Genomic DNA, 23,579 nt, shown 5'->3' with positions numbered 1-23,579 from the left:
AAGTATAAATAAATAAATAAATAAAATAGATAAAAAAATATACAGTGTAAAAATTCGTCATTGTATATTAGAAATACTGTAGAACCGTAATCATCAATAAATAAATTTCTTATAAATAATAATTTTAGATCGAAAAAAGTTTCATCTGTAACAAGCTTTATTTCCGCTATGAATAGCAATGATCTATTCTCATTTCATTCTCTTCCAATCTGTGCAAATGGACGTACAATTTACTATGAAAGTGGGTATCTAGTATCCGTAACAAGAAAAACTACATATTAGGTGGGGTGAAAAGTTCGTAGGCAGACATAGAAATAAATTTTTTGATATAATTTAAATCAAATTATTCATTGTGTAATTTATTTATTTACATTTCGTTGCATTACAATATAAAGATGTAACATAATTAAATTGTTGGGCAACTGGCGGGTACTATGATTTGCATAGGTCAAAATCGTTCTTTTCACGAACGGCATATTTTAACTATGCCAAGTGAATCATGGTTTAATCATTGCAGTTCCTTACTAATTCCTTGTCCTAAACATGGCCATTCAAAGGAGTGGAAGTGAGTTTCTTGTAAGTACTTTTTTTCCGTTCTACGCCCTTGATTTGAGAACTGGCAGTTAACGTAAAATTAGAAGCATTTAGAATTTAATATGTTATTATTGACGTTCATAAGTTTTCATTGTGTTACATAAATGAATATGACGGCGCATTCCTAGCGCCATCTGTTTAGAAATAGTAGAATTATTGGAACGAGATTTGACTATGGTCAGTCTGGCGGAGCGTCGTGTCGATGGTCAGCGCGAACATGTTGAATTTCGTTTAGTTTTCGAACGTCAACGGCGAGCGCACCACGTCTGCGACGAATCGCTTTTTGTTCCAAATAATCTTGTGTCTTTTTGTTACAAAACTAATTAAAAGTGATTGATTAAGTGATTCCCTAATTACGAGTGAATAGATTTTAGTGAATTGCTGTAAGGGAGATACTTTTTGTGATTCTATTGTTCCTACCCACATAACAACTTATTGAAGACATGGCTTATTCTTATGATAAAGGGCATCCGCCCATATCAGAAGTGGGATCCCATGCGCTACTGACCGTGCAAAAACAACCACCTGACTAAAATAGCGCCTTGAAGTTGTTAAGTAATATGGAAATTTTACTTACTCGGATGTTAGCGACAACGCAACCACCGGTGGCAACTGCTAACGCCCAGTATAGTGCAGTGAAATTCGTAGTTTAATCGGGTAGACGCAGACGCGGATATAGAAGGTTGGTCTTAATTACTGAGCTTAAAGTACTGACTAAACATTTAGAGGGCGTAGATTTCTCTAGCTCTTAGCAGTGTACTGAAAGGGCGCGCAGCTTGCTTGAGCAAGTTAAATTTGTATGAGCTGACATGGGAGAATGTAAAACAAAGTTTAATGGCTAGATTTTGTAAACCAAAATTATTTCAAGACTTCTTTGATGAAATATTGCGTTTTCAAATTGGAACAAAAGAAACTGCAGCAGAGTGGCCTGCGCTTATGGAATATGATCGAAACTATACCTAAAACCCGAATCTCAAGATTTTATAACTGGATACGTCATATCGGTCTTGTGTCAGAAGGATGATTTGATATGCCGTGAGCTAAACGCATATACTGTCACTATTAAACCTCAGCTGTTTAGAATCTTAAAAGGCATTTCCCTAAAGCGAAGATCGGGTGTTACTGAAATCCAAGAGCCTGATTTCAAGCGACCTAGAATTGTGGACGCAAGATTTCCTGGTAAATGTCAGTTTTGTAAAATCCTCGGACACCGGCAAGCCGACTGTAAAAAGCGTCTTCGAGAAGATTCTTCTAGGATGACTAAGCAGCAAGATCCGTCAACTGCAACACGTGCCCCCGAGAAAACTTCTACCGTAACCTGTTATATATGCGCTCAAGTTGGACACATAGCAACAATTTGTAAAGAAAAGGAAAAAAAGGTGGTGGATCTACTGCAAGGTAATAGGTCATATATATCTGCGAACAGTGGCTGTCGAGGGGCACCTTGGGGATGTCATCTGGTGAGTCAGTCTCCTTTTTTTTTTGTTTGATAGCGGATCGTCTTGCTCGTTGAGAAAAGAGAACTATTCTACTAAGTTCCCAAGTACTGTGCGCAATGATCTTGTGTATCTTGCGGGCATTGGTGGTGATGAAATAAAATCTACGTCACAGATTTCGAGTGAGGTTAATCTTGAAAATTTTATAAAACTCTTGACATTTCATGTAGTACCAGACTCATGTCTTACCCTGTTATAATAGGTAGGGACATTTTAGAAAACGGTGTGAGCGTCAAAATTAATAATGATAATTTGATTTTTTTTTTCAATTTGAGGAACAAGTTAATGTTTGAAGTCTAAAACTGACCTGACCCCACGTGTTCATCGTTGGTGGGCATTTTTACAAGCCTACGATTTTGATATCATATATCGCGAGGGTCGTGGCATGGAGCACGCGGATTGCCTTTCTAGAAATCTGCTGCCGGACCCCAATAGCTTAGTTTCCGAGTCACAAGTCTCTTCAAAACCTACAATTCAGACAGTAAATTTTGTAGAAATACATCGGCGCTGGCTTTCTGTGGAACGGAAACGTGATGCAGAGGTCCAAGACTTGATCGACAAGCACAATAATGGCGATTTTCCTAAACCGGTTGGTCAGACATGTGACGTTAGGAATGGAGTTCTTTATAGGAGGAAACAAGATTATATCATGGCTGCCAGTCGTCCCACGTTCCCAAATATGGACTTTGATCAGTCACGTTCATAACGAGTTGCAGCGTCTGGGTGGTGACGGAACACTGGACAGACTGTACGAACAGTGTTAGTTCCCTCAGATGTCCGAGTGCGTTAGAAAAATTGTTGACTCTTGCATTGTCTGCAAGTCATCGAAGGGTCCCGCAGGTGCTCAGCCTGTACAGCTACATTCTATTCCAAAAGCTCCGGTACCGTGGCAGACGATTTATATCGACTTCACCCGCAAACTAAGGAGAAAAAGTGACCGTAAGGAGTATTGTTCGGTAATTGTTGATGCGTTCACTAAATGCGTATTATTAGAGCACATTAGACGCAGCTAGCGCGGTTCAAGCCGTTAAAAATGCCGTTTGTTTTTTTTTTTTAAGCACCTAAGCGCATAGTAGCCGATCAAGGCAGGTGTTGCGTTGGCCAGGATTTCAGGAGCTTTTGTCCGGAGCGTAACATTGGGCTGCATTTTATAGCAACTGGCTCCAGCGGGGCAAACGGGCAAGTCAAGCGTGTGATGCGCGCTTTGAAAAGTTTTGCTAGCGATTATCGAAAGCGATCCCAATAGGCGTGACGAGTTGGGTAATGTGCAATTAGCGCTTAATAGTACTGGGTCTACAGTTCGGTATCCGTTCTCAATCTCTAGGTATGTCGAGAATTAGGTGTTCAAGTCCAGATTCAGAACAAGAACAGCGAATTGACGTAGAGTCAGCTAGGCAAGATGCGTCTCCTAACATACAAAGGGCAGCCGCATCCGATACTTTACGATTTGACCAAGGTCGAGCTACTATCAAGCCATTTTCTAAGGGCGATTTCGTATTCATCAAAAGTTGCGAGCGCAACCAAACTGAGTTAGATGGGAAGTTTCTTCTTATTCTTATAGTGCCATCTCCTTGCGAAGGTTGGCGATCATCTTGGCTATTTTAATTTTGGATGCCGCGCTTCTAAACAATGACTTGGTGCTTTGACCAAACCATTGTCTCAAGTTTTTCAACCAGGACGTGCGTCTGCGGCCAGGTCTCCTTCTACCTGCCACTTTGCCTTGTATGATTAGTTGAAGGAGCTCATATTTTTTGGAGTTGCGTAAAACGTGTCCGAAATACTCAAATTTCCTTTTCTTAACCGTCATAAGCACTTCTTTGTTCTTCTGCATTCTGTCCAGCACGGTTGTATTTCGTATGCGGTCTGTCCAAGATATTTTAAGCATACGTTGATAAACCCAGATCTCAAACGCTTCCAGTTTTTTTTGGACATAGTCTCTGTCAGCGTCCAAGATTCTACGCCGTAGAGCAGCACAGAGAAGACGTAACATCGCGCAATACGAGTTCTAAGCTGTAAATTTAGGCGCTTGTCACAAAGTACTTTTTTTTTTTAGTTTTGAAAAGGCGTTCCGAGCTTAATCAATACTGCAGCGGATTTCGATGCTATGGTCACCTCGACAGACCGAATGTTTGTGATATATTGACTGCAGGCTCCGATACACTGTCCGCAGGATCAGACACGCTTACAGCGGAGTCTGATACCCTAAGTAACATTTCAGATCGCGAAATCTTTGAGCATGAGGTCCGAATTCACGCAGAGCAAGACAGTCCGTAACTTATAGGTATGTGTAATCTGTAAGCACTGAAGTCTACTTAACTATGTTGGCACGATTAGTGAGAAGAGTCATTGAATAACGTGGTGTGTGTGTGTGTGTGTGTGTGAAGGTGGTCGAAAGGATAATGTCGTCCGGGCCATGCAGCTGATAGCGGCTGGTCGTAGGGACACATTCATCCGGTCCAACCTTAAGTGTTCGTTGGTCGAAAGGATAATGTCGTCCGGGCCATGCAGCTGATAGCGGCTGGTCGAAGGGACACATTCATCCGGTCCAACCTTAAGTGTTCGTTGGTCGAAAGGATAATGTCGTCCGGGCCATGCAGCTGATAGCGGCTGGTCGAAGGGACACATTCATCCGGTCCAACCGTAAGTGTTCATTGGTCGAAAGGATAATGTCGTCCGGGCCACGCAGCTGATAGCGGCTGGTCGAAGGGACACATTCATCCGGTCCAATCTTAAGTGTTCATTGGTCGAAGGGACAGTGTCGTCCGGGCCATGCACGTGTGGCTGGTCGAAAGGACACACCCGTCCGGTCCAATCTTAAGTGTTAATTGGTCGAAGGGACAGTGTCGTCCGGTCCATGCACAAGTGGCTGGTCGAAAGGACACACCCGTCCGGTCCAATCTTAAGTGTTAATTGGTCGAAGGGACAGTGTCGTCCGGTCCATGCACAAGTGGCTGGTCGAAAGGACACACCCGTCCGGTCCAAATTGATACTGTGTGAAAAATTGATCCTAAGGATAGGACATGCCGATAAAGAGTGTAATGTTTGTTAAGTGATTAGAAAAAGGTGCCGTCCGGTCCATGAGTGGTCGAAAGGACACACGTTTTTTTTTTTTTTATTCTGATAGTCATAGTTGTATGACAGTAGCATTACGTCTAGTAGTCATAGCTTGTCAGGTTGGGCGAGCGGGTAGATTTACTGACACCTGTCCGATTGATTCTGTCACTGTTACAGGACTGCAATCTGATGCGCCCGAGGACGGTCGAAAGTCAGTCCGGCCGTGACGGCGCATTCCTAGCGCCATCTGTTTAGAAATAGTAGAATTATTGGAACGAGATTTGACTATGGTCAGTCTGGCGGAGCGTCGTGTCGATGGTCAGCGCGAACATGTTGAATTTCGTTTAGTTTTCGAACGTCAACGGCGAGCGCACCACGTCTGCGACGAATCGCTTTTTGTTCCAAATAATCTTGTGTCTTTTTGTTACAAAACTAATTAAAAGTGATTGATTAAGTGATTCCCTAATTACGAGTGAATAGATTTTAGTGAATTGCTGTAAGGGAGATACTTTTTGTGATTCTATTGTTCCTACCCACATAACAACTTATTGAAGACATGGCTTATTCTTATGATAAAGGGCATCCGCCCATAAATAAATGATATTGATTTTGACTTTAAGACGTGTACAGAACAACGTCTATCGGGTCCTGCTGCCCACTAAAGTATTACGATACGATTAGGGGCTTTCAAGAAAAGTGTACCAATTCTTAAAAAACCGGCAACGCACTTGCAACCTTGCAGTGTGAGTCTATGAGCAGCGGTATTTAACAGCCCGTGTTGTTCTATAAAAACTGCCCTCGAATTAGATAAAGAAAAACAGTTCAATGCCAAAAATTAAAAATTCAAGCCCACAAAACAATTTTAATTAACGTTGACAGCAAAAGCCCTTGATAAGGCGAAGCTTTGATAATCCTTAAATTTTATGTAAATTGGACAAATGAAGATACAAAGCCCACACGTTTTCAAATTACTCAACAGAGGTTTTATTATAATCTCTTGGGAAAGTGGAATCGCTTTTGACAAATGTCATGTAAATTGTACTTCGTAATTCACGTAATCCCCATGGAGCTGGCTTTTGTTTTTGTGTATAAAGTGTGTATTTGTGCGCTGGGCTGGCGAAGTGGCTTCAGCGTCAACTCTCATCCTTGAGGTTATAAGTTCGGTCCCTGGCTGTGCACGCAGGCAAAACTGCTCTCGCCAATATAACTTACTCAAAAATTTGTGTTGTATGATTCCCCAAACACGGTTGACTCAAATAATTTACTTATTTAATTATTATTATATCTTAACAGTTACTACTAACGCAACAGAACAATAATATCTACAATGATAATCCTACAATAAAAAAACATATATACCTAGATTTTATAACTAATGTAGCAAGCAACTCTCGTGAACTCAGCCAGTGTACAAACAAAAAGGTCTACCTCAACAGAAATTCTATTTATTGTATTCCTCGCGTGAGTGGCGCTTCGCTAACCAAGTTGCAGTGCGCGCGCGGTACATCCAAAAGTTGAGACTTCCGTTTCAGGTATTTGCCCGTACTTGTACCCGCACAACCTTCATTATATCCAGATTATGAACCCGACCCTTAAGTATCCTAAATTTATACACTGACATTACCTACAAATACATGTTAGGCTTTAAAAGAAGTACTGAAATCCAACCATAACTTAACTATAAAAAGAACAGTCATGGACACATGCATACTTTCATGTTTGTCATACGGATGCCAAACCTGGATTTTTAACAAGGCGTTAATAAAAAAGATTGGAGTATGCCAAAGGGCTATGGAGCGCTCCATTCTTCAAATGAAGCTTAAAGACAAAATAAAAAACAAGGTGATACGAAGTCGTACAAAAATAAAAGATGTTGTAACTTATACAAAAAGGCTAAAATGGAAGTGGGCCGGTCACATTGGCCGCATTTGTAATGGCAGATGGGTCAAAAAGACCCTTACTTGGAAGGGCCCAGTGGGAAGAAGAAAGAGAGGATGCCCACCGAAAACTTGGGAAGATGATATAAAAGGGATAGCGGGAAAAAACTGGAAAATTGTCGCATCAAATAGGGATAAGTGGAAGAATCTGGAGGAGGCCTTCACTCCATCGGAGGTCAAAGTCAAAGTCAAAGTCAATTCGTTTATTTCAATTAGACCATCTAAAATGGCACTTTTGAACGTCAAAAAAAATATATAAAGATGATTCTAGTTGCCCCTTCCAAAAGGTAGTTTCGTGTGGAGAAGAATGGGCAAGAAACTCCACACTTACTCTTTTAAAATAGGTTTACAATATTTTGTTACATTTGTTAAATAATTATATGTGAAGACAATGTACTCTTAGAATAAACTACTATACTAAAAAAGTTAGTATACAGGTCGAGTACAAGTGTACAACTTAAAAGACATGGACTTACTGTAGTTAGTGTACTCGAATAAAGGCTATTTTTATTTTATTTATTTTACATGTTATGTTAAACAAATGCCAACTCAAACCAGTAAGTTATATTAAGCAAGAACTGAAGGCAATGAGGCCGCAAAATAACTTTAAAGACAATCTATTCGTACCTATACATCATTTGCCACTACGTCGAGAAAGTTCGACCCTCTCGAGGGCTTAAATAACTAATGAGGTCGTGGAAAGAGTTTGGGGGTGAATTGACCTTATTATGTATTCGGTTTACCCGATTTGAAAGAGAAGTGGTGCCCTGGGTCGTATATAAGCCTATGTAAAACATGTTTAATATTCAATAGGTTTTAAACTATTATTCTGTATATATAATAATGTGTTTTTAAAGTGAAACGCGCCTGAGGGTAAATTATTACGAAAACGTCACGAAGATATGCAGCTATTTTGTCGAAGAAAAGGGAGAGAGCGTTTGAGACCGATGGAGAGAGAGTGAAAAGGGTGAAGTACTTCACTTCTATTTTTAAAATTAAAATTTATGATTTTTTTTATTTTATATTTTATGCAAAATAATTTATTGAAATCTCAAATAACGAATAGTAAATTAAAATGCCACGTGTTTTAATTATCGAAGAAATAAATTTAAAAAAATATATATAATTTGTATTAATTTTCGACACTTTTTAATGACAATTAAATTCATTAAATTCCTAACATATCTTCCTTTTTCCCTCCCTCTAAGTCTCGGAAATCGATAGTTTTAGATTTGTCACATGTGAACGAGACTTAAAAATTAGTTTGCCAAAGAAGTTTCACTTCTGTCATTGTACTTTGTACGCACGCACTTTTTTATAGAACCAGGGGCAAACGGGCAAGAGGCTCACCTGATATTTAGTGATACCGCCCATGGACAGTCACACAGCCAGAAGGCTCGAAAGTGCGGCGCCAGCGTTTTCATTAAGAATAACGCTTTATTGAAGGACCTTAAGTCGACTTGGTTCGGATATACTTCAGTGGGTAGATCCACACTAGCACTAGCATACACGTACCAACTTTCAGTTGAAGAACATTTTTCATATTAAAATGCTCAACTCCTATAATTATGTTACAATTTCCATTCTATCGTGTTAGACCAGAGTTCCCCAAACTTTTTTGTGTCGTAGACCCCCTTGCCATGTTTTTCTGTGTTGGGTAAACCCCCTACTTACTATATTGATATTGATTTCCTGTAAATTTCTAACTGTAGTTAAGTTTAGTGTTAAAAACTTAAAGTAAAAACACATGTTAATTTATACATTTATTAATTGAATTTAAAGCTACTCAAAATAAAATTTTGTAGCATTAAATAAACATAAAATAAAATAACATAAGCAATAAGTCAATATAATGTATATGTTTCGATATTATAAGATAGTATGATGTAAGTCAATAGGTACTATCAGTGTATGTGTTGAGATCCACTATCGTGAACCCCCATTTTCATTTCATGGACCCCCAAATTTTTTTTCGCTGACGTAGACCCCTTGCAGGTTGTCATAGCCCCCTGGGGGTCGATATAGACCACTTTGGGAATCACTGTGTTAGACGAACGTGACTCAGCCCTGAGGAACGACACGAACAATGGCTGTGCAGCATTCTAAAATCAATGCTCTCAAAATCTGCAAATGGACGGTGTCTGTCAGGCACTTATGAATCAAGTAAACAGATACAAAAATCCAAGAACAATATACAGGGTGGCCAAAAAGTCGTGGATCAAACGCAACTAGGGGTTAGATGGGGTCATCAGCTGCGAAAAATTGTTCTACGGGAAGTCCTTCAGCTCCCCTGCAGAGTTATAATTTATTTTACGTTTTTATACGAAAGTTGACTTTTTTTACTTATTCTTATTACATTTTTTTTTATCTTTATTATATTTTGCACGTATTAATCATTATTTGAATAATCAAACCGGATATAAAAGCCTCTTTTAATTACTTTCAAAGAAACTTAGTTCAAAGGTAAGGTCTTTTTATAAGAAAGTTGACTTTTTTTACTAATTCTTAATAAAATTTAAAATTTTATCCACGACTTTTTGGCCATCCTGTATACACTTTAACACTCCACACCATAATATAACTACTTGTTAATTAGATTGTACATTATAAGATATTAGTTTTAGCAATGAGCTATGTACTTGAGGCTAGATTCTTCTTTTATATCTAAGGGGTTAGGCGCTGTATGCTGAAATACAGGTTCACACTTAGTTCAGCGTAAACCTGACTATTTGTGTATATAACTAGCGTAATTTAGATATAAGTTTTACCCGTGAAACCAACTTAAAATAAATTATTATTAATATCGACCTTCAAGAAAAGCTTACCGATTCTTAAAAGACCGGCAACTCACTCGCGAGCCCTCTGGCATTAAGAGTGTCCATGGGCGGTGGTATTACTTAACAGGTGAGCCTCCTGTCCGTTATATAAAAAACAACTTTTATGTCTAAGATTTTATTCCTGCAGAACAACAGAAAACTTCATAAATACTCCATGTTATCTCAAATACCAACGAAAAACAAGCTCGTAAAATTTATCGTTGAAATGTACTACAGCTAATATAAGTTCAGTTCTATTCAGTTATAAACCTATTTGTTAGTAAATTACCTGTAAAATAAACATGTTTTGAAGTTATACATCTCTTGGCGCATTAAGGAAAAATTATGAGAGTAAATTTTTATGATGCCCGCGCACACCGTCACAAAAAACCGACACCTTGAAGTTAGCATAGTCAACATTTTAAAATAAAAAATGTCCATTTCTTAAGTATGTAGATTTTTTTTTGTGATATTTAAATAAACTTTATTTAACTAGATAATGCGTTATAATAAAACTTTCAATTAAACCGCTTTTCGATTATTATTAGTGTCGTTTTTTCTACTAACGTAGAATAAGGCGAAAGATAAAAAAATTAAAAAGATTTTTATCTTGTTACGCCAAAGAAGTATAACTTCTAACGCGTGTACATAAGTACACATGTTTTTTTAATAGAAAAAGATTTTAATTAAATAAAAATACACCAGTATTATTGTGTATCGCTAGATCACGTTGTGAAGGTTAAAATAAACATGATTAAATCTCTGTTGACAGCAAACAATATCTTTATTACATTTTGCACGGATTAATAATTATTTGAATATTCAAACGAGATACAAAATACTCTTTTAATTACTTTCAAAGAAACTTAGTTCAAAGGTAACATCTTAAATATCAAACAACAGCCTACGAAAACCTCCTTTCTCAATTCTTATTAAAGAACGCCAACTACCTATATACAAATATAAATAAACTAAGAACCTCCGGTTCATATTTCAGTAATACCCCATAAATGTCATAAACACACCGATTTCTTTTCGTAGCATGTACCCAATTTACAATAATTTGACTTTTTAAATCTGACGCTTTATGTAGCATCGTAGCACCTCTAACGTTGCTACGCTAGACGCTTCGTAGCACAATTCCTTTAGATTACGTTCACCGGCTTAGTGTAGAATTTCTAGTGGAATAAAATATCTTATATTGATCTATCAACACTATTGTGACATATCCCTAAGGATATATATCAAAGGAAGAACAGTGTTAGCATAATCATTATTTAGTCTGTTACAATGGCGCTACAACCTTTTAGATCTGGGCCTCCGATTTCTGTATGTTTCGTGATTGTTATTTCTAATAGGCAAGTAAGTGATCAACCTTCTGTGCCTGACACACACCGTCGACTTTATGGGTCTAAGGCATGCTGGTTTCCTTACGATGTCTTCTTTCATTGTACGTAAAGAGAAAGTCCATTGGTACACAATGAGGGATCGAATCTACGACCTCGGGTATGAGAGTCGCACGCTGAAGCTACACTGCTCAGTTTGCTAGATCACAACTTTTTAATATTGGCAACTCTACTCTTCCGATTTGGGATATAGCAACATATTCATATACCCTAGTTATATATAGGTACATTTATATATATTATATATATACAAAGCATAGACTGCAGAGAACTAACCCATTTCCCATTTATGGACAAGGCGTGAATCCCCAGTAGACATCAAGTCTATTAATAGAAAATTATTGCTTTCGTATTTCCATTAATATTTGAAATAAGAACCTCCTTTTAAACGTATAAAAAATAATAATAAATCAGTGGCGCTACAACCTTTTTTAGGCCTGGGCCTCAGATTGCTGTATCTGTTTCATGATCATTTGTTACTCTAATAGGCAAGCAGGTGATCAGCCTCCTGTGCCTGACGCACGCCGTCGACTTTTTGGGTCGAAGGTAAGCCGGTTTCCTCACGATGTTTTCCTTCACCGTTCGAGCGAATGTCAAATGCGCACATAGAAAGAAATACCATTGGTGAACAGCCGGGGATCGAACCTACGACCTCACAGATGAGAGTCGCACGCTGAAGCCACTAGGCCAACACTTCTCCTCTATTAAACCTATACGTTACTAAAAACAATTTAAACCCCTTAAACGCTTACTTAAATTTTAAAAAGGTACAACCCTATTGCGGTTATTAATGTCTCAAGAGGTATAGAACCGACTTGTAAACAAACTATTAGGTCACCGGCGATCGATTCGCTGTCCAAAAGCATTAGCTTAATTAAAAGTAGATTAATTATATGTTGTATATATCATGCCTATTGCGAAAAGACTTACATTATTCAGGAAAAATAAATCAGTATAATTCCATTCTTTACAAAAGTAGTCTCTTTTCATCGCAGTATTAACACAATTTGACGGAAAGAGACAAAAGAATGCTTTGAATAATTTAGTTTTGATGAATAAGGCCCGCCCATAAATTTTACTTCATATGTAGTAATTACTGTTATATAGCGTATAATTCCACTACTTATTAAAAAAAAATACAACTTGATTACAAAAACCTTTATATTGTACTCACAATGTTTGTTTTCGGGAATTCGATATACTTTAGAATAACATGGCTAAAAAACATACAGAAATATATGGCTTTATTCTTAGAAAATAATAATACAACTTTACTCTGCAAATTATTTTCATCGCTATTCACAAGGAACACGTAAGAAAATACATTTAAGTACATAGATTATGAGCTACCCACTGAAGTATTTCGTATAGCGTCCTTCAAGAACCGCTACAAAAGTACGCTCTTTTCTTGAAATACCCTAAGTGGAATTGGCTCGGAAATACTTCAGTGGGTAGCTGGTTCCACATAGTGGTGGTGCGTGACAAGAACTGCCTTAGAAAACGCTCAGTCTTGCGATTCTGTAACTCACTTTTCGAACTCACACAGCGGTTTTCACAGCGGCGGTCGAGCTCAAATCAGTCGTGAAGCAGTCATTTTATGATTTGGTATTCTGATAAGGAGGGAGCTTGTAGTTTATTGTTCGAAAAGTGAGTTACAGAATCGCAAGGCAGTTGTGGAATAAATTTAACATCAAGTGAGCCTCCTGTCCGTTTACCACCTGCCCTGCGATTCTGTAACTCACTTCACGAACTCACACAGCGGTTTTCGCATCGGCGGTCGCTCTCAACAACTGAGTTACAGAATCGCAGGGCTGTTCTATAAAATTATGACTAATACACGATGAGTAAAATCAATGTCAAGTTAATAGCCATGCTTTAAATAATGGAGAATGTATAGCATTTATTCCCGACTAGTTTCTAAAGCTGACTTAATAATAGCTTAGACGACTCATTGGTCTAGTGGTTAGTACCCCTGACTGCGATTCCATGGGTCCCGGGTTCGATCCTCTGCTGAGACGAACATCGATGTGATGAGCATTTGGTGTTGTGCTTAGGTCTTGGGTGTTTAAATATGTATTTATATGTCTATCTATCTATAATATGTATGTATATCCGTTGCCTTGTACCCATAACACAAGCTTCACCAGCTTAGCATAGGACTCGGTCAATTGGTGTGAATTGTCTTTTCAAAGAAAAAAAAATTTCAACAAAATATTAAAAGAATGTTTCAATATTTAGGTCTTATAAATTATAAGAGTTGCCGGTATGTATGTCTATATTTCCTATTGTTTAATATACAACAACAGTGTTGGCCTAGTGGCTTCGATCCCCGGCTGTGCACCATTGGACTTTCTTTCTATGTGCGCATTAAACATTCGTTCGAACGGTAAAGGTAAAAAATCGTGAGGAAACTGGCTTGCCTTATGGCCGATTTACATTATCCTAGTGTTTAGGAGAGTGCTTTAGTACAACTTGAAAGGCAAGTTCTTTAGCGTAGCGTTTACTAAAGCAAGTAGCGTTTACATGTTTCAACTAAAGTACTATCCTAAAGCACTCTCCTAAACACTAAGATAATGTAAATCGGCCTTTAGACCCAACCCCCACCTACTTGCCTATAAGATTGACAAATGATCACGAAACAGATACAGAAATCTGAGGCCCAGGCCTAAAAAGGTTGTAGCGCGATTTTTTTGTTTGTTTAATATACAAGAATCATAAAATTAATCTATAGATATACAGAAATATATATACCGAAACCACACAGACCACTAAACACACAGAAATATTTTTTTAATATCCGTTTAGAAATTTAAATCAAACGTGTAGTACTTGCGAAAAACTATTTGTATTAAAAAACAATTGAATTTAAAACAATTTACTTTTACAATAATAAGCACTGATTTGTAGAGTAATCAATATTATTTCTTATTAATTATTATATAAAGGCAAAATGCATTTAATTTTTTTTTATTTTAACAATTTGTTTATTTTCTTCAGTGGAAATCGCGTTATTTTACGCAATATAAAACATTTTTTTGAATATATTACCTCGTTTTCAAATTGGATAAAAAATTCGTTACGTAAATGATTAACAATCCCAATATATCTTTATATATACATTAACCGGAAACACACAGGAAATCTAATGGATACGCACAAAGCTTCCGTTTCCGCTTTTTGTTCTCAATTTAAAAACAACCTACCTGTTCACTCCTTTCCCATATCAAGCACACACACAAACCACTGTCACTCAACTTTACGTAATTATAATGGACGCTGAAAACGCAACCTTTCCTCGGGAAGGCTGCCGCGGCACTGGTAGAAGGATAATAAGGCTTGTTCGTACGGGAAAAAGGAAAACTCTACGGTAAAGCGTTAAGCGAGATATTAAAATAAATCATTTGATATAGAGATTAAAATCTCTATATATTTATTAAACGACGAACACCTATTTATAATAATTATTTATTGTATGTAATCTTTATTTTGTTATTACAATATGCAAGGATTACAGATTTCTGCGTGTTTTATATAAACGTCATTTTCTGAAAATACAAATAAATTAAAATTAAATATTTTTGATAGAACTGGGGGCAAACTGGCAGGAACCTGATGTAATGTGATACCTCCCTCATGGACACTCTCAATGCCAGAGGTCTCGCGGGCGCGTTGCCGGCCTTTTAGGAATTGGTACGCTCATTTATTGAAACCACCACATAGTGGTGGTAAATAAATATATCCTGATGTAATTAAAAAACTAATAGTCATACTCATCCATTAACAATTGACACCATAAAAAGTGATTATAATATCCGAGCTTCCTAACCGGTTTGGCTGATACATATTGTTTAACTATGAAATAAACCCGTGTTATTGACTATTGACGGAGGCAATATAGTATTTAACAGGAATAGACAACAATTTTATGTACAAATTTACTCAATCCCTCTTTTGTATTTAAGTGTCGAACGTGACAAGTCTATGAGAATAGATTTGTATTTAAATTGCCTAATGTAGACAAAATATAGACAGTAGACACTCATATTACAAAGTTCGGTTGTGTTGAATAGACTTGACATAGAAACCAGTTTACTTACATCCAAGAAGTGTATGTAGTGTGTGTTTCTTTTTATTTTTATTTTTTACAAAGATAAAAAGTTTTGTGTAACGTGACATAACGTAACGTTTAAGGAAATTATGATTTGAATTGAAACAATAGTAATTGTGTTGGATAATCCATTTATCGAAAATCAGAACACGCTACCACCGGATTACATAAAAAAATAAAACAAATCTATATCAAACATAAAGAAATAATATTTAATGCATGGCACCATTTCCTCGCTGTCTTGCAGAGTATGTGCGAGAAAAGCACCAGCTATGGGGTCACCTATACCATCACCCAGATGACTACTTAAATATTTATTAGAAACAGAAACAAATATGGAAGTTTTGAGTTTACATATTATATGAAAGACACTCTTGTAAAAGTCTTCAACATATAATATCAATCGTGACTTTTGTAATTCATGTATGTATTTTCTTATTCTTTTGTATTGTAATATTTTTTTTTTATTTTAGCATATTTTTATTTTACATTATGTTTGGTATTTGTTTTTTATTTTTGTTAATTTCTTGCACTTTACTCTTGGTATTTCTTTTTAACCTTACTAAGGTTGCCTGGAATAGATCGCTTGTTAGCAAAAATGTCTCCCGCTGTAGTGTTGTTTTTATTAGTACTGTAAAGAGGTTTTAATAAATAAATAATGAATTGTGTCCATGCCAATTTTGATCGGCCTCACAAAAGTTATTTTATATCGCTTAAAATTATTGTTTCATAATGATACCATAAGACTCAGTCTTACAACCCTTATTATTTTAGTAAATATGGTACTTCGAGTCTATCAGTCTAAAATAATACATCTGTTGGTTTAACTGAAATGACTTCAAGTTACACGTTGTTAATTTTAGCTCTGGCCATTCGACTTCAGACCAGCCTTAAATAGCTATTCAATTTATCCTTTTTTTCGTTACTTTAAAAGTAAATAAATGCGACTGTAAATGCGAATGTAAATTAGTATATATTATTATTTATTATTATACTATTATTATTATTATTATTTTATCTGTATATTGACAAAACTATCACCGCAAAATTTACCATAGTCAAATTTATTTTTCAAAATGGCGGATTGTTATTTGTCATGTTCAGCCAAAACTTTGTAAAAAGAGTCCGGTATGTAAAAATCTAATACAGTATTAATACATAGCAGCGCTTAATCATGTTTCTGAAACTCTTACTTTATTTCATTCATTAGTAAGTTCCTGCAAGTATTAACTATAGGTACTTTCCTTGGTGTACTACACATTTATATCTTAATATAAATAAATTACGTGTCACGTTGTTTGTCCGCTATGGACTCCTAAATTACCGAACCGATATCAATCAAATTTGCCTACCGTGTGTAGTTTGATCCAACTTAAAAGATAGGATAGCTTAGGTACATCTCAAATTATACCCGCATTATTATTTTATTGCAAATTATTTGTTTATTATTTGACAGTCAATTCTAACAGATGGCGCTGTGTTGAAAGTACCAACGTTTCACATAAGCTATAATTTAATGGCATAGCCACCAAATAGCACGGTAGACTGGTGTTCTCCTGCCGTTTCCCTTGAATAGTTTACTATTCTGTAAAATAACAAAATCTTAGCCACAGCAACGCTTGGCCGAGTCTGCTAGTACATGTATATAATTTCTTTAACGCATATAAACGAATATTAAGTTACCATTGTAGGTACATTATATGTTATCTAATTTAGTTAGTGTGCTTTTCAGCAGTGGCGATTATATGCGTTAAAGTTTTTACTAACATTTTACGACTCCTTTATTTTGTTCTAAGAAAACCGAACGTGTTAAAGTGTCTGACAGTTCCTTTACCATATTACAAACAATGTATATTTGTGCTTCCGTTTAGTTCCAAATACGTCCATAGAGCCTTTCTTACGATTTCCATACAAAAACCTATCATTACTTACCTATTACGAAACCTGAACTTCTTCGTATTAAGACCTTGAATCGTCGACGACCAGTCACTTTCCGTGCGGCTTGATCCCTTGGCGTTGCGTAGAGATGTGGGGTCACTCTGCATCTTCTACCGCATTTACCATGGAGAGTGTTCAGAGGAGTTGTTCGGATTAATACCTGCAGCTGAATTTCATCATCGGACGTCGAGACAGAATACGAAATTCCACCCGTATCACCTCGACGTCCGCCGTTCCACAACTGAGCGTTTTTCAAGGCAGTTTTTGCCGCGCACCACCACTATGTGGAACCAGCTGCCCACTGAAGTATTTCCGAACCAATCCGACTTAGGGTCCTTCAAGAAAAGAGCGTACCGATTCCTGAAAGGCCGGCAACGCACTCGAGAGCCCTCTGGCATTGAGAGTGTCCATGGGCGGCGGTATCACTTAACATCAGGTGAGCCTCCTGCCCGTTTGCCCCCTGTTTTATAAAAAAAAAAAAAAAAAACCTCAGGTGAAAGTAATACTAAACGTTAGGACATAAGTAATAAAATGACTAACAATAAAGTTAAAATGCGTAAATCGAATCTATTATGTAGGGACGTAAATCTGTTTGTCTGTCATTCCATTACGCCGGCCTAATGAGATTTTCCCTGTCTGAATCAGTTTTATTATCCGATACAGAATTTTCTCTAATACTTCATGCATCACTTATGAGAGAAATTTATTAGTTAACGAGCCATACTCCGAGGCTCTCGTAGAATTGTTTGATTTCTAATTAAATCAATTTGGCCTATCGGGGCATCAAAAAGAGTACTAAAATTAACCATCTTAATTAGTACACACTCCAACATACAAAAACAACACACTCTAATTAGGCATACATATTATGTGTGTTTTCTTAATAAGTTAAATATTTTGTGTATAATGTTTTATTATTTATTTAAACAAACATACAATAATTATAACTTGACGTCTTCTTCTCTCTAGAACTTAACGTCTTCTTCTTTTAGTGCCTCTCCATCACTGGTGGTTGGCTGTCAGTCTCTTGAAGCGTGTCTTGTCCTGTGCCAGATGCAGCAACTCTTCCGCAGTCGCAATACCCGTCCACTCCCTAACGTAGCAAAGCCATAATTTCTTCCTTCTACCAACACGCCGTTTACCCTGGATAGGCTAACTTACACACCACTACAAACAATTTTATCTCCTTCCTAAACCTGGCACAAATATATCCAGTTCTAGTGCAGAACTGAGATTGGTAAGCCTGGAGATCATATGCAGAATCGGTGACTGCTGGAGTTCGTGAGCTCCACTGAGATAGCAGGACATGACTCCGGGATCTGATATACTTTTCAGGCACATGATTAGAGCAATATGCATTCTATTTATATTATTGCTGTACAAACACTAAATTAAAAGACACAAAAGAACGTAATAATGGGAGTAGACTAAAAGAAATTGAGGAGTGTAAGTAAAAAATTATATAAATGGCGACCTAACGCTCCGGCGTCTTAGTCTTTTCAAAATTAATTCAAAACTATTTAAAATAATAGCATTTAAAATAATAGCCTGTGGTTCTATGGCGTCTTATTTTTCTTTAATCTATGATACACTAGACGCCGCTACTGTACGATTCAACGTCTCGAGCTGTTCTCGCGACTTAGCGCTAAGTGTGATTTTCGTATATGAAATCCAATAGGCACATTAGGTGATGGATGTGGAAAGGAAGAAAAAAGGTCAAACTCTGCCTATATAAAAAAATGTAGGTATATTGTAACACAGCCAAATTTAATTAATCATTCATAGAAATAAGTTAAAGTAAGTGTAGAGTCATTACCTGGTGCTAGCAGCAAATAGACTGTTCGACATATCTAATTGTTTAGTTAAATACTTCTGGATGGAAACTGTTAAAGGAAAAGTTAGATTATTTATAAATTATAAGTCCAGCGAGGGACATACTTAGGCTTGGTCACGCAACCATTTCCATACAAATTCATTTGGCCTTAGTACGCCTGTCAAAAAGTGATTTTGTCTCATCCGATATAACCCTCTAGACAAGCGCACAAATAGTTAATATATTTATAATAAGAAACCATTTTTGTTGTACATGCCTGGGCTGAATTTCAACCATGAAGACAAAGTGGAAACATTTACCCAAAGTCTTAATAACAAGAAAGTATCTATAATACTAAGCGAAGGACAGCCAAATAATATATCGGGGCTATATTATTCGACTGCTTTTATGAATCAAAGGTTTTACATTTTATATGATTAAACATTATGATTATGAGATTGAGATTAATAACAATGTGATTATCTCTTTATTTTATTACTAACACATTAAAACCTATTTTTCTGTTCGTACGAGCCACACGTGTCCTAGTATTTTCCGTCTCGTAATTCAATTCTAGTAATAATTGCATTTGCTGGCGTTCAGATGAAATTACGTGACGTCATTTCATTCTCAGCCGACTTCAGAAGGTTTTTGTATAGAAGGATATTAGTAGATATCATTAATATTCGATTCTATTTCTTTAAATTTTCCAACATAATATAAATATGTATTGTAAACGTTGTCTATAATAAACTACTTCAATATGAATAAATAATAATTAAATACATAATTCAACACCTCGTTATGTGAAATATGAAGAAAAAACCCATAAGATTTAGGGGTATTATATTTTGAAAACGTGCTCATAGACACGCTGTAATTTTTTAATAAAGACTGTTGTGTTTTAGGGTTACAGATTATGCTAAGATTTGATTGTTTACTCATAATATTATGTATGAAGCATTTAAAAAAATCACAACGCACCTGTAAAATAATATTGATGTAAGTAATGAAAAAAATTTAATACTTTGGAAGAAATACATTTTTAAAGTTATCGAAAAATCACGTTATAATAATTATTAACCATAAATATTATGTACATAAAAACTTCATGAAAACTATGTGCTTTATATATTTTTACCTAAAGCATACATGAAAGGGGAGGCACGTAGAACTACGCGACATTTTATCCAACCAAATTCATCTAAGTAAAAAAAACAAAAAATAAATAAACAAAATTACTTAATTGATTAATTATTATTTACTAGTTTGGAAAATTGTAAATACAAATTATACAATATACATATTTAAGTAAATATTAGCTCAGTATAAGCAGGCTTATCATCAAAATCTTTTGAGGCATACTAATTATATAGTCTTAACGTAATAATATATTTTAAAAGCTACACCTTTGCCTACAAATTGTCTACGGATTCTAACATGAAGGTATAGTCCTTTTCATGAAAGAAGTCCCCCAGACGCGGCGCTGCAATCGCATGACGTAATGTTGCCATTTATGAGTAAAAAATTTACCTATTTTATTTACATTTAGCAGATGTAATTTATCAAATAATACTATTTTCTGCATACTTCGATGAAACAATATTTCTGTTATGTAAAAAGTATTTTTTTATTTATTTATATTAGCGGTGTTCTACCTACTTACAGGGAACAGATGAGAAAATAGGGTAAAGAAAAGTATTACAATTTTTTATTCAGAGTTTTATTGAATAATTGTGATCAGCGGCCATAGGAACATCACTGTCTGAAGAGTGGATGGAAACAGAATCTGATTCTGTTTCAGTATCACCAGCCGTAGATATAATTGTTCTTTTTTATATTGATACTATTTCGGATGCGGGCGACACTACCCCGGGGTGACAATTTTCTTCGAAGTACTCGCCACTGTTATACCTTCTTTTGTAATTCTTGTTACAGTTCTCTCTGACACACCTGCAATTAAATAATGAATAAGTTTATAATGCTTATGTACTATGTAATATATGTTTTAATTTCAGTTTCATTCGTTATGTATTTGTTCAAATTTGTCGCAAAATGAATTTATATCATAAAAGTCCCATAAATACAGCAAAAAAATATTATGTGGCAACTCTAAAAAGTACCTGTTATGGCGGCTACTCTCTTCTGAACATTGTTTAGTGGTATTAAAACACCTTGATTATTTTGTTCCGCTTCACAGAACTCTATCACCTTCAATATCATTTCTCGAGCCGAACTTTATACAACTTTTGGCATTGTCAACAATCTTTAAAATGCACTAAGCTAGTTAAAAACTCACAAAAATCTACCACAACAAACAAACTTGATAACATCGACGAACGACAACATGGCCGACCTGTCAAATTTAGTTCCAAAAATCTCCGCGGGACTTCTTTCATGAAAAGGACTCTATATCAAATGTCATTTTCGGACAGATAACTATTTACTGATGACTTATGACAGCAGAATTCAGACGACCTCCGCGGTCCGCCAAGTGCCAATATTGTTTTTGTTTTAGTTCAGCAAAATCAAAAATCATAATATATAATATTAATTTAATAAGTTTTAAGAATGCTAGGTAACAATTTATGTTGTCATTCAATCTTTATTATGTCATGTAGCCCAAGTAAATGGTTATAATCAAGCGACACTACGATGTAATTTTATAAGTATGTTATGTCAGAGGACACAGGTTCACAGCCTTATTCAAAGTATACATTCACTGACCTTAGTAAGTTTACATTTTTATCAGCCAGTTATCAACTCTGTTTTGTATTAAGTACACACAATGTCTGCTCGTCAAAATCTTTGTTTGAGTATCGGTCTTTTTCTTTGTTTCACATTGTGTCTCTTTATGGTTTTAATAATATTGGACCGCCCAGTGAATCAATACCAGTTAGAAAAGGTAATAATTTTAAGTAGACATAACTTAAGAACACCTTTGTCTAAGGACCTTGCTAAAATTACTCCTCTTAGTTGGCCCAAATGGAAGGAAGAACCTGGATATTTGACAGAAAAAGGTTTTGTCTTGGAAGGTTATATGGGTTCATTTTTTAAATACTGGCTGAATAGCAATGACCTTTTGCTGAATGGTTGCCCGAAAGAAGATGAATTTTATATCTACAGTAATAATATGCAGAGAACTCTTATGTCTTCTAAAGCCTTTATAACAAAAGCTTTTCCCGGTTGTGAGATAAAAATACACCAGAGTGCAAAAAAATATGACCCAGTATTTAGTCCCTTTATACATAATAACACAGATAATTTTAGAAAAATAGCAATAGAAGAAATGGATTCCGTATTAGAATCTTTAAATTTAAAATCGGCATATAATTTTATGGAAAATATTCTTGACTATCAATCATCTGAACTATGTAAAATTGATAAAAAATGTGATATGATCACAGAGAAAAACTTGGTTAATATTACCATAGGAAATAAACCATCTTTAAAGGGCCCAATAAAGTTGTGTAACATGGCAATAGATGCATTTTTCATGGAGTATTATAGTGGCCTGCCAATACATGATATTGCTTGGGGTAAATTAAGTGATATGACAGATTGGAATCAAATCTTACCCCTGACCTATGGTTATCACAATGTCACTTTTAACACCACTCATGTTGCCAAAGATATTGCCAAACCACTGTTGAAATACCTCTCTAATTTATTCATTCAAAATTACCCAACAGTCACACTCTTAATGGGACATGATGCAAATATAAATGTCCTCTTAAATGCCATGGAATTCAAGCCGTTTATGTTGAAAAATGAATTTGTGCCTACCCCTATTGGTGGTAAAATTGTTTTTCAAAAGTGGCAAGACTTGAATAATAAAAAGTTTTTACTCAAAATTGAATATGTATACCAATCCATGGAACAAATTAGAAAAGGTATAGTTTTATCAAAAAATAATCCACCCATGTTTCAATTATTAGAATTGAAAAACTGCAAGGCAGATGATGACGGATTTTGTGATTGGGATGAATTTTTGAATTTTTTGCATAGTATTGTTTTGTTGTAATTTATCTAGTCAAATTTTATACACTATGTACCTATATTAAGAATAAAATGATTATATTATATGTTATTGGATTTTACCACTTGTTTTTTTTTAATACTTCCCTTATTTTAGTTGCAAAAGTCAAAATTAAGTTGTAGCATTATTTTTAAGTATTCACTTAAAATAAAGACAGTTATTCAGCTTTCAGAATATATTTATTAGATTTTAATAATTTGCATCTAGTTTATAGTTATATATATTCTATGTGTGAGTTTTTAATTACTCCTAAACAGTTATATTGACTTTGATATATTTTTTGTGTGCGCGAGAGAATTTGAGAATGGTTTAGATTTACAATAAGATATTTTGTTTCTTTTAGACGAGTGTGCGTCCTGCGTCGCGTGACGCGTCTGC

At 35.7% G+C, this 23,579-nt stretch overlaps 2 protein-coding genes across 3 annotated transcripts in view; one reads left to right on the top strand and one right to left on the bottom strand.

The window, feature by feature from the left end:
* The window catches only part of LOC125055400 (synaptotagmin-7), a 299,046-nt gene extending 284,468 nt beyond the window's left edge, over positions 1–14,578 (bottom strand). For both annotated transcript variants that reach the window (XM_047657852.1, XM_047657851.1), the window contains exon 1: positions 14,507–14,578. The gene's annotated coding sequence lies outside the window, so the exon portion shown is untranslated. The remainder of the gene's footprint in view (positions 1–14,506) is intronic.
* A 7,068-nt stretch (positions 14,579–21,646) lies between these two features.
* On the top strand, positions 21,647–23,262 carry LOC125055247 (glucose-1-phosphatase-like). Its single transcript, XM_047657620.1, has one exon. It carries the CDS (start codon positions 21,951–21,953, stop codon positions 23,184–23,186), a length of 1,236 nt encoding a protein of 411 aa, XP_047513576.1. The 5' UTR covers positions 21,647–21,950; the 3' UTR covers positions 23,187–23,262.
* Positions 23,263–23,579: the final 317 nt, after the last annotated feature.

This window comes from Pieris napi, chromosome 13 (genome assembly GCF_905475465.1).
Source record: "Pieris napi chromosome 13, ilPieNapi1.2, whole genome shotgun sequence".
Classification (NCBI taxonomy): domain Eukaryota; kingdom Metazoa; phylum Arthropoda; class Insecta; order Lepidoptera; family Pieridae; genus Pieris; species Pieris napi.
Note: the sequence above shows the minus strand (reverse complement) of the source record. Positions and strands in the feature narration are given on the sequence as shown.

Coding starts and splice junctions, on each gene's coding strand:
- LOC125055247 (XM_047657620.1), top strand. CDS start 21,951: ATGTCTGCTCGTCAAAATCTTTGTTTGAGTATCGGTCTTTTTCTTTGT.